Source organism: Leptonychotes weddellii, chromosome 14 (genome assembly GCF_054177405.1).
Source record: "Leptonychotes weddellii isolate Sample4059 chromosome 14, ASM5417740v2, whole genome shotgun sequence".
Classification (NCBI taxonomy): Eukaryota; Metazoa; Chordata; class Mammalia; order Carnivora; family Phocidae; genus Leptonychotes; species Leptonychotes weddellii.
The window spans coordinates 47,841,939-47,854,344 of record NC_138382.1 but is presented as its reverse complement, the minus strand read 5'-3'; the positions used below and the strand labels follow the sequence as shown (position 1 = coordinate 47,854,344).

The 12,406-nt window shown below is 38.3% G+C and overlaps 1 protein-coding gene across 1 annotated transcript in view; it reads right to left on the bottom strand.

Moving 5' to 3' along the window:
* The window catches only part of UNC13B (unc-13 homolog B), a 196,105-nt gene that overhangs the window by 131,945 nt on the left and 51,754 nt on the right, over positions 1-12,406 (bottom strand). Inside the window, exons 7-8 of the mRNA XM_081803128.1 lie at positions 11,785-11,798; positions 8,581-8,620 (exon numbers count right to left, since the gene is read on the bottom strand). Of these exons, the coding sequence (XP_081659254.1) occupies positions 8,581-8,620; positions 11,785-11,798 (54 nt within the window). The remainder of the gene's footprint in view (positions 1-8,580; positions 8,621-11,784; positions 11,799-12,406) is intronic.

Sequence of the window (12,406 nt, the reverse complement as noted above, 5' to 3'; positions counted from 1 at the left end):
TCTTTCTCTGATTGACTTATTTTGCTTAGCATAATACCCTCTAGTTCCATCCACATCATTGCAAATGGCAAGATTTCGTGGGGGGGGTTTTGATGGCTGCATAATATTCCACTGTATATATATACACCACATCTTCTTTATCCATTCATCTGTTGATTGGACATCTTGGCTCTTCCCATAGTTTGGCTATTGTGGACATTGCTGCTATAAACACTGGGTGCATGTACCCCTTCGGATCACTACATTTGTATCTTTGGGGTAAATACCCAGTAGTGCAATTTCAGCAGATAGTTCTTGAGTACCCATTATGTACAAAGGCCTTGACAGAGTTTGTATATCATGGTAAAGAGTTTGGATTTTAGGGCGCCTGGGTGGCTCAGTTGGTTAAGCGACTGTCTTCGGCTCAGGTCATGATCCCAGAGTCCCGGGATCGAGTCCCGCATCAGGTTCCCTGCTCTGCGGGGAGTCTGCTTCTCCCTCTGACCCTCCCCCCTCTCATGTGCTCTCTCTCTCTCATTCTCTCTGTCTCAAATAAATAAATAAAATCTTTAAAAAAAATAAAAATTAAAATTAAAAAATTAAAAAAAAAAAAGAGTTTGGATTTTATTCTAGTGTATTGGGAAGCCATTTATAATTTTAAACACAAGAGGGTTATGACTTGAATTGAATACACTTTTTAAGATTTTTTTTTTTTTTTTGACAGAGAGAGAGAGAGCCAGAGAGGGAACACAAGCAGGGGGGAGTGGGAGAGGGAGAAGCAAGCTCCCCGCTGAGCAGGGAGCCCGATGCGGGACTCGATCCCAGGACCCTGAGATCATGACCTGAACTGAAGGCAGACGCCCAATGACTGAGCCACCCAGGTGCCCCTTGATTACACTTTAAAAGTCTTTCTGGCTGCTGTGTGAGGTGAACTATAGGGAACAAGAAGGAAAGACTAATTATTGCAATAATCCAGACAAAGGTTTATGGTGGCTTACATAGGAGTATTAATGGTAAAGGGCATTTCAAGTAGTTGAATACAAAATACAAAACAGTTTTGTACGTAAATATACTTTTATATATGAAGTACTTTACCAGCAATAAACTATGATGCAAATATCAGAGGTAGATACTGCTATTACTAATTCCAATAGGGAATAATGTGAAGTTAAGCACAACTTAAACAATAGTAATAGTAAATCTGCCAATCATAAAAATGCTCAAAAAGTTCTTGAAGGTTAAGCAACCTACCACTCCAAAGTAAAAAACGGACTTAGTTATAAATAGTAACCATTACAAATGATGATGATCTTTGTAGGCAGTACACAGATCTAACAGTGAGAAAATTCTGAAACTTAATTTTTAATTTTTTTTAAGTAGGCTCCACACCCAACATGGGGCTTGAACTCACAACCCTGAGATTAAGAGTCACGCGCTCTACTGACTGAGCCAGCCAGGAACCCCCAAAATTCTGTAACTTTAAATATTAAACTAGAAGAATTCAAATTTAAAAGATGAGAGTAGAGGGATGCCTGGGTGGCTCAGTTAGTTAATCATCTGCCTTCGGCTTCGGTCATGATCCCGGAATCCTGGGATCAGGTCCACATCGGGTTCCTTGCTCAGCAGGGAGCCTGCTTCTCCTTCTGCCTGCCTCTCCCCCTGCCTGCCTCTCCCCCTGCTTGTGCTCTCCCTCTGTGACAAAAAATAAATTCTTTAAAAAAAAAAAAAGAGAGAGAGACAAGAGTAGATATTTTCAGAAGACATATTTCATGAATATCCTACAGGCTCAAAGCAGAAAGACGAAGACCAACTAAAGCCTAATTAAAAATATTAAGAGCGCTAAGGAAAAATCTATTATACATATGTACCAAAAAAAAAAAAAAAAACCAGAGGGGCACCTAGCTGGCTCAGTCAGTAGAACATACTCTTGATCTCAGGGCCGTGAGTTTGAGTCCCACATTGGGGGTAGAGTTTATTTAAATTAAAAAAAAAAAAAAATACACACCTCCCCCAGGAAAACAAAATGTCCTAGATAATTATATCCAATCTCATCATGAATATAAATGGAAAAATCTGATATTACTAAACTAAATCCATCACATATTATTTATCCATAATATATAAGTGTTGTAATGTTACTATGTAAATAGATACGTGTATGTGTGCATATTCATGTATATTGGTATATAAATGGCCATATATTATAACCAGTTGTGCTTTAAATGCAAGGATAGTTTAATATCAGAAAATCTGTTAATGTAATTCAACACAATACACAGATTAAAGAAAAACTTTGTGGCCTAATGGATGCAGAAAGCCTTGATAAAATACCTTACTTTTTCATGACAAAAATTCTTAGACAAGAAAATAGAATTTCCTTAATTTGATAAAGTACCTATCAAAACCTATAGCAAACATCATACTTTAGGATTTAGTAAGTATTCCCCTTATGGTCAGGATAAAAAAAAAAAAGGTTCCCACTTTCACTCCAAGTATTAAAAATTACACTGGATGTTTTATGCAATTAACTTTTTAAAATAAGGGAACAGCAAAAACAAGCAAAGTCTGAGAAAATGACCAGCCAAGAGATGACAACTAAATGTAACACAATGTCCTGGGTGAGATCCTGAGACACAAAAAAGGCATGAAGTAAACACTAAGGAAAGTTGAAAAAACCATGACTTTTTATTTTATTTGTAGTTAATAAAATATAATAAAACATTAACTTTTAAGTTCATAATAACATATCAATATTTCTTCATTAATTATAACAAATCTACTATACTAATGTATGATGTTAATAAGAGGTACAATTATAGGGAGGGGGTGAAAAAGAGGTAATAAGGAAACTCCGTAGCAGCTGTTCAGTATTTCTTTTTTTTTGTTTTTGTTTTTTTTTTAAGATAGTATTTAATTATTTGACAGAGAGAGTGCATAAGCAGGGGGAATGGGAGAGGAAGAAGCAGGCTCCCTGCTGAGCAGAGAGCCTGACGGGCGCTTCATCTCAGCACCCTGAGATCACGACCTGAGCCGAAGGCAGATGCTTAACCAACTGAACCACACAGGCGCCCCCTGTTCAGCATTTCTATAAATCCACAACTGCTGTAAAAAAAATAAAGTCTGTTAATAAAAATATATGTATAAAACTTCAAATGCTAAAAAAATAAAGCATAAAGATTGGAAAGAGATTAAAAACTATTATTATTTTCAAAGATGTGGAAACTAGTTACACAAAAAAAAATCTAAGAGAATCTCTAAACTAGTAAAACTATTAAGAATTGCAGAAAAAATAAACTATTGGGACTACATCAAAATAAAAAGCTTCTAGGGCACCTGGCTGGCTCAGTTGATAGAGCATGGGACTCTTGACCTCAGGGTCATGAGTTCAAAGAACTTACCTTAAAAAATTAAATATTTTTTTAAAAATAAAAAGCTTTGGGATGCCTGGGTGGCTCAGTTGGTTAAGCGTCTGCCTTCAGCTCAGATCAAGATCCCAGGGTCCTGGGATTGAGTCCCGCATCAGGCTCCTTGCACAGCAGGGAGCCTGCTTTCCCCTCTGCCTGCCACTCTCCCCGCTTGTGCTGGCGCACATGCGCATACTCTTTCTGACAAATAAAAAAATAAAATCTTCTAAAAAATTAAAAATAAATAAATAAAAAGCTTCTGCAGAGCAAAGGAAAAAAAATCAACAAAGAGACAACCTACTGAATAGGAGAAGATATTTACAAATGACATATCCAATAAGGGGTTAGTATGCAAAACATAAAGAACCTCTACAACTCAACACCAAAAAAATAACCCAGGGCGCCTGGGTGGCTCAGTTGGTTAAGCGACTGCCTTCGGCTCAGGTCATGATCCTGGAGTCCCGGGATCAAGTCCTGCATCGGGCTCCCTGCTCCGCAGGGAGCCTGCTTCTCCCTCTGACCCTCCCCCCTCTCATGTGCTCTCTGTCTCTCTCATTCTCTGTGTCTCAGATAAATAAATAAAAAATCTAAAAAAAAAATAAAATAAAATAACCCAATTAAAAAACAGGGAGAAGACATGAACCGACATTTCTTCAAAGAAGATATCCAGATGACCAACAGACACACGAAAAGATGCTCAACATCACTTATCATCAGGGAAATGCAAATCAAAACAATGAGATATCACCTCACACCTATCAGAATGGCTAAACTCAAAAACACAAGAAACTAGTGTTGGCAAGGATGTGGAGAAAAAGAAACCCTCGGGCACTGTTGGTGGGAATGCAACTGGTATAGCCACTGTGGAAAACAGTATAGAGGTTCCACAAAAAGTTAAAAATAGAACTACCATATGATCCAGCAATTCCACCATTGAGTATTTACCCAAAGAGTGTGAAAACACTAATTCAAAAGGTTATATGGGGCGCCTGGGTGGCTCAGTTGGTTGGGCGACTGCCTTCGGCTCAGGTCATGATCCTGGAGTCCCGGGATCGAGTCCCGCATCGGGCTCTCTGCTCGGCGGGGAGTCTGCTTCTCCCTCTGGCCCTCCTCCCTCTCATGCTCTCTGTCTCTCATTCTCTCTCTAATAAATAAATAAAATCTTTAAAAAAAAATTAAATTAAATTAAAAAAAAAAAAGGTTATATGTACCCCTATGTTTATAGCAGCATTATTTACAATACCCAAATTATGAAAGTAACCCGTGTCCATAGACAGATGAATGGATAAAAAAGATGTAGTATAGGGGCGCCTGGGTGGCTTAGTCGTTAAGCGTCTGCCTTCGGCTCAGGTCATGATCTCAGGGTCCTGGGATCGAGCCCCGCATCGGGCTCCCTGCTCAGCGGGAAGCCTGCATCTCCCTCTCCCACTCTCCCTGCTTGTGTTCCCTCTCTCACTGTGTCTCTCGCTGTTAAAAAATAAATAAAATCTTAAAAAAAAAAAAAAAAAAAAAAAGATGTAGTATATATACACAGTGGAGTATTAATCAGCCACAAAAAAGAATGAAATCTTACCATTTGCAACAACATGGATGGATCTAGAGTGTATAATGCTAAATGAAATAAGTCAAAGAAAGACAAATACCATGTGATTTCACTCAAATGTGGAATTTAAGAAACAAATGAACAACAACAACAAAAGAGACAAAAAAACAGACTTTTTTTTTTTAATATTTTATTTATTTATTTGACAGAGAGGGAGATAGCGAGAGCAGGAACACAGGCAGGGGGAGTCAGAGAGGAAGAAGCAGGCTTCCTGCTGAACAGGGAGCCCAATATGGGGCTCGATCCCAGAACCCCAGGATCATGACCTGAGCCAAAGGCAGATGCTTAATGACTGAGCCACTTAGGCGCCCCAAACAGACTCTTAAAACAAACTGATGGTGGGGTGCCTGGGTGGCTCAGTCGTTAAGCATCTGCCTTCGGCTCAGGTCATGATCCCAGGGTCCTGGGATCAAGCCCCGCATCGGGCTCTCTGCTCCGCGGGAAGCCTGCTTCTCCCTCTCCCACTCCCGCTGCTTGTGTTCCCTCTCTCGCTATATCTCTCTCTGTCTCAAATAAATAAAAAAAAAATCTTTAAAAAAAAAAAAACAAACAAACTGATGGTTATCAGAGGAGAGTTGGCGGGGTGGGGAATAAGCTAGGTGAAGGGGATTAAGGGTACACTTATCATGATGAGCACAGAGTAATACCTAGAATTGTTCAAACACTATACTGTACACCTGAAACTAATATAAGGTTGTGTATAATACTGGAATTAAAATAAAATTTAAAAAGTTGCTGAATAAGGTCAATACTAAAAATGAGCACCAAAGCATTGCCTTATAACAGCAATGAACTATTAGAAAATGTAATGTTTGTTTGTTTTGTTTTGTTTTTATTAACATATAATGTATTATTTGTTTCAGGGGTACAGGTCTGTGACTCATCAGTCTTTTTTTTTTTTTTTTTAAAGATTTTATTTATTTATTTGACAGAGAGAGAGACAGCAAGAGAGGCAACATAAGCAGGGGGAGTGGGAGAGGGAGAAGCAGGCTTCCCGCAGAGCAGGAAGCCCGATGCGGGGCTCGATCCCAGGACCCTGGGATCATGACCCGAGCTGAAGGCAGACGCTTAACAACTGAGCCACCCAGGCGCCCCTGTGACTCATCAGTCTTACACAATACACAGCGCTCACCACAACAGTAATGAACTATTAGAAAATGTAATTTTTAAAAAAAACACATGATTAGGAATAAATATCTAACAAAAGAAATGCAAAACCTACACGGAGAAAATAGGTTTCCCTTTACAGTACTTCTCATACTTTAACACCATATTTATTTCATTTCCTGCTTATTGTCTGTTTCCTTTTATTTGATCTATGAGAACAGGGATCTTTGTTTAACCTCTGACCTTACCAAACATCTAAAACAATGCCTGGTATTTAGTGTTTGGTTACGTTATTTGTTGAGTAAATGAATGAATGGATGTCACCAATAAACAGAGAAATACAAATTAAAACAATAATGGCCTAAACCCATTAATTAGCAAAAATTTTTAATCTGGTAATATCAAGTATCAGTAAGTATACAGAGAAGCAGGAAAATGGAATATAAATTGGTACAATTATTTTGGAGAACAATTTACCAATATCTAGTAAGACTGAACAGAGCATATCCAACAACCAAAAAATTCTACTTTTCGGGCGCCTGGGTGGCTCAGTTGGTTAAGCGACTGCCTTCGGCTCAGGTCATGATCCTGGAGTCCCTGGATCGAGTCCCGCATCGGGCTCCCTGCTTGGCGGGGAGTCTGCTTCTCCCTCTGACCCTCCTCCTTCTCATGCTCTCTGTCTCTCATTCTCTCTGTCTCAAATAAATAAATAAAATCTTTAAAAAAAAAAAAAAATTCTACTTTTCTGGGTATATATTCAGAGAATCCCTCATACATAAACACAGAGAAATAGACTCAAAGATGTTCACTGTAGGGCGCCTGGATGGCTCAGTTGGTTGAGCGACTGCCTTCAGCTCAGGTCATGATCCTGGAGTCCCGGGATTGAGTCCCACATCGGGCTCCCTGCTCAGCAGGGAGTCTGCTTCTCCCTCTGACCCTCCCCCCTCTCATGTGCTCTCTCTCTCTCTCTCTCATTCTCTCTCAAATAAATAAATAAATAAATAAAGATGTTCACTGTAGCATACATTTGTAATAGTGGAAACCTAATTGCCCATGAGTAGGAAAAGTAATAAATGGTGGTACAATCCAACTCTATCAAATGGTAGATCCCTAAGCCAAACCTGACTCAGTGCTTCTGAGCCAAGGGGTTCCTGTGTATGAAAACTGTTACATATACACTTGAGAATAAACAGATAAGACCCTACACTGTGTTTTTTTAAATGATTTTGTGGCCAAATATGACAAGATCTTGATAATTACTGAATCATTTGGGAATAAGTATACAGATTTCATTTTATTATTCCCTCTATTTTTATGTCTCCTTAAAATTTTTACGTGATAAAAACAAGAAAAAAGAAAAAGCACACACAATCCAACTTGAAGAAGATCCCACTAACCAAGATGAGATTTTAGTATCAAAAAGAATAATGACTGCAATGGATTAAAACAAATCACTATCAAAATCCATAAATTCATAGTGATACACCACTAAAAAAAAAAAGAAAACGCATTTGTTGCCTTGAGAAGTTGCCTATTACTTTGAAAATGGACAAAGAAAATGTTTTTCTTTTTTTTTTTTTTAAGATTTTATTTATTTATTTGACAGAGAGAGAGAGAATGAGAACAAGTGGCAGAGGGAGAGGGAGAAGCAGGGTCCCTGCTGAGCAGGGAGCCCGATGCGGGACTCGATCCCAGGACCCTGGGATCATGACCTGAGCCGAAGGCAGGCACTTAACCAACTGAGCCACCAGATGCCCAAGAGAATATTTTTCTTGAACAGACTTTATTACAAGTGAACCAAATACCTTGTAAGAGAAAGTTCTTTTATAATTAGAAAATCAACATTTTGCAAGCCCTACTAAAATAACAATGATTGCTGCTAAAACCAGGTGAGAAAAGTCTGGTGGGAAGGTTTTATTATGGATAAAACTGGCTGACACCAGTTGAATCCACTGATCCACTGCTGAATTTTTTTTTCCACATGGATGATGTTTATTGTGAAAGTAAATGAAGTAATACATGCATCTCCACTGTTGAATTTTAACATCACTAAAGTGAGATAAGACAACATCTCCCTACCAAAAAAAAAAAACAAACTTCAATCTAAGTCTCAATCTAATCCTCAAACTATTAGATACAATTTTCAGTTTAAAGGAAGAATCTGAGATAGAGGAAAATGGTAAATGAAATGGGGATCATCAGCCAAACCCAGAATATGTAGCGTTCTATAAAACAAATGGGGGAAGAGGAAACAGTTATAGAGTAAAAATGATTTAAAAAACATAGTATGAACAACTTGTTTGGATCCTGAATTGAACAAATCAACTGTAAAAATACAGATTTGAGACAATAAAGGAAATCTGAAGTCAGTAAGTATTAAATGACATGAAATTAATGTTGGGGTATGTGGGTGCCTCAGTCGGTTAAGCATCTGACTCTTGATTTTGGCTCAGGTCATGATCTCAGGGTCCTGAGATGGAGCCCCACATTGGGCTCTGCACTGGGCATGGAGTCAGCTTGAGATTCTCTCTCTCCCTCTGCCCTTCCCCCTCCCCCAACCTCATGCTCTCTCTCAAAAAAAAAAAAAAAAAGAGAAGGAAGGAAAACGAAAAGAAATTATTAAATGTGATGTGTTAAAGGCACGTGGGATTTTTTTAAGGCATTATCTAATAAAGATGTATACTACTGTATTTATGGGTGAAACATGATGATGTCTGGGATTGGTCTTAAAATATTCCAGCAAAAAGAAGGAAGAGTAATAGAGTAATTCTATATATTTTTCATGGTAGAAAATCTCAGTAATAAAATTTTTAAATAAAGTGGTAATCACAATGAGATACCACTTCACACTCAATAGGACGGCTATATTCAACAAGAGTTAGCAAGGATGTGGAGAAAATAGAACCCTTGTACATTGCTGGTGGGAATGTAAAATGGTACCATCACTTTGGAAAAAAAGTCTAGCATTTTTAAAACAGTTAAACATAGTTACCGTGTGATCCAGCAATTTCATTCCTGGGTGTATACCAAGAGAAAACTAATGTCCAAACAAAAAAATCTGTACATCAATGTTAATAGCAGCATTATCCATAACAGCCAAAAGTGGAAACAACCCAATTGTCCACCAACTGATACATGGATTAAATGCAGTGTAACCATAAATGGGATATTATTTGGCAATGAAACAGAATGAAGTAGTGATGCATGCCACAACATGGAAGAAACTTTGAAAATATTATGCTAAGGGAAAGAAGACAATCATAAGAACCACATACTGTATAATTCCATTATATGAAATGTCCAGAATAAGCCAATGTAGAGAGATAGAAAGTACATCAGTGTTTGCCTAGGACTCAGAAGATGAGGGAATTGGAATATGATGGCTAAAGGCACAGGATTTCTTTATGGAGTAATGAAAATATTCTAAGGATGTACAACTCTGAATATACTAAATTGTATACTTTAAATGTGTGAACTGTATGGTATGTGAATTCTATTTCAAAAAACTATTAAATAAACAAGAGGATGGGGCACCTGGGAGGCTCAGTCAGTTAAGCGGCTGACTCTGGATTTTGGCTCAGGTCATGATCTCAGGGTCTTGGGATCAAGCCCCGCATCCAGCTCCATGCTCAGCAGGGAGTCTGCTAGAGGATTCTCTCTCTCCCTCTGCCTCTGCCCCTACACCCACATTTCTCCCTTTCTCTCTTTCACCCTCCCTTAAATAAACAAATCTTTAAAACAACAAGAGGGTTATAAAGGAAGGAATAGAAGAGGTAAACTTAGTAAACTTCAAATCCTAGAATAGAAACAAAAAGCAAAAATCTTAGAGGGAGTTGAGAACCACAGACGAAGAACCACCATTTTTAGAACTTGTAAAATTCTGCAATATTTGTATAAGTTACATTTGGTTTTTTATTGTTTTAACTTCTTCATCTGATTCTACATAGTGACACACGGTAAGCCTATAAAATCAAAAGTACAATGTGGGGGGTTTTTTTAGATTTTATTTTTAAGTAATTTCTACACCCAATGCGGGGCTCAAACTTAAACCCAAGATCAAGAGTTGCATGTTCTATCAATTGAGCCAGCTAGGCATTCAGCAATGTGTTTCTCTACTAGGAAAAAAAAGAAGATGGGAGTTTGGAAAACTGTATACCAGCTACGGGAAAACAAAAAGCACGAAGGGTAAAATGGATACAAAGATAGTGTCGATCTGGCATTTATCCGGGGAAAAAGAAAGATTGGATCAAGGGAAAAAGAAAGATTGGAGATTTCAATAAACAAGAAAAGTTGAGATGTTGGCTTGGGCATGAGAAGAGTTATGTAGTTTAATAATAGGAAGCCTATAGAGGATTCAGTTAAATTACGAGAAAACCCTGACAAGAGTAGTTTGCACTTGTCACAAATTCCATTTCTTCATCTTTGATTTAACTCATTGTGGGTTGAATTGTGTACCTCAAAAAAATATGATGAAGTCTTAATCCCCAGTACCTGTGAATGTGACTTTATTTGTAAATGGGGTTCTATAGATGTAATCCAATTAATCCAAGGACTGTTGCCCTTATAACATAAATGTAAATTTGGACAGAGACACACCAAGAGAACACATTGTGAGGACAGACTGAGAGACAGAGAGGCATGTGATAACAGAGGCAGAGATTGGAACAACGCGTCTTCAAGCCAAGGAACAGCAAGGACTACTGAAAACCACCAAAAGGCAGAAGAGAGGCATAGGACAATTCCTTAGAACATCCAGAAGGAACTGACCCTGCCAATAGCTTAATTTCAGAATTCTAGTCTCCGGAATTGTGAGAAGATAAATTTCTGTTTTTGTAAGCCACCTAGCTAGTGGTACTTTGTTATGGCAGCCTTAGGAAACCCATATACTCATCAAAACACTTCATTTTGGCTTCCTGCACTAATCCAAAGATACTGGTCATTAATTGCCAAGTGCAACAGCTCCATTTCATTACTTATCATCTTTGTTCTTAATAACATTTGACAGTATCAAGAATTTCTGCCTTAAAACCCTTTTTTCCTTTATTCCATGAACCTTTTTCTCCTACTTGCTCTCTTCAGGCAACTCTTTCTCCATCTCTTTGTTTTTTTTCCATATTCTATCTTTGATGTTCCCCCAAGATTTTGTCCTCATTCCTCTTCAATACTTTCTATATATTCTACCTGAGTGAGTTCTTCTATTCCTGGGACTCCAAATGCTACCATTATGAATCAATGCTACCATTCATGAATCCAAATTCTATGCCTATAGCTCCTCACCCTATCTAACCCTGAGTTTCATATTCTTTCCTAAAGTTCCTTATCAGACATTTCCATTGAAATATCCACTGGCACTCCAAATTCTACCTTATAATCAGACCAATTTTCTAACAGCCCAACGTGCCCAAAAATGAAAATCTTATCTTTTCCCTTCACCACCAATAACAAACACATCCCCCATTCCTGATGGCTCAGACTAAGTTGACTGTGTTCCCTTCTGTGCACCAGACTTCTCTCTGGAGATAAGACAGGACCAAGCAATGTAATACCCTAAGCATCCCTAAAAATAACATACAAATAACAATATACAGTTGACTCTTGAACAATGGAGGGTCACAGGCATTGACCTTCCACACAGGCAAAAGTTCACATATAATTTTTGATCCCCCAAAAACTTAACTACTAATAGCCTACTTTTGACTGGAAGCCTTACCAATAAACAGTCAATTAAAGCATATTTTGCATGTTATATGTGTTCTATCCTGTATTCTTACAAGCTAGAGGAAAAAAATGTTAATAAAATCATAAGAGTAAATACATTTACAGCACAGTGTTTATCCAAAAAAAAAAAAATCTGGGTACAGTATGCCTGGGTGGCTCAGTCAGTTAAGCGTCTGCCTTGGGCTCAGGTCATATCCCACCATCCTGGGACAGTGTCCCGCATCAGGCTCCTTGCTCAGCGGGGAGCCTACTTCTCCCTCTGCCTGCTGCTCCCCCTGCTTGTACTCTCTCTCTCTCCACCCCCCTCTCTGACAAATAAATAAAAATCTTTAAAAAAAAAAAAAAAATCTGTGTACAAGTGGACCCACACAGTTCAAATTCCTATTGTTCAAGGGTCAACTGTACATCCAAAAATCTGGGGATTAGCAGACGAAATGCCTTCTGCTCATCTGTGTAACAAGAGGACAGTTTAACTAGTATAAGCTCTCACTCAGAGTCTAGAGTCAGACTAAATGCCAGCTCAGCCATTTATGGGGCACAACGAGAAAAACAGAAAAAGTGGGAGACAGGTTCTTCTAATGAATGCCCAGTGATC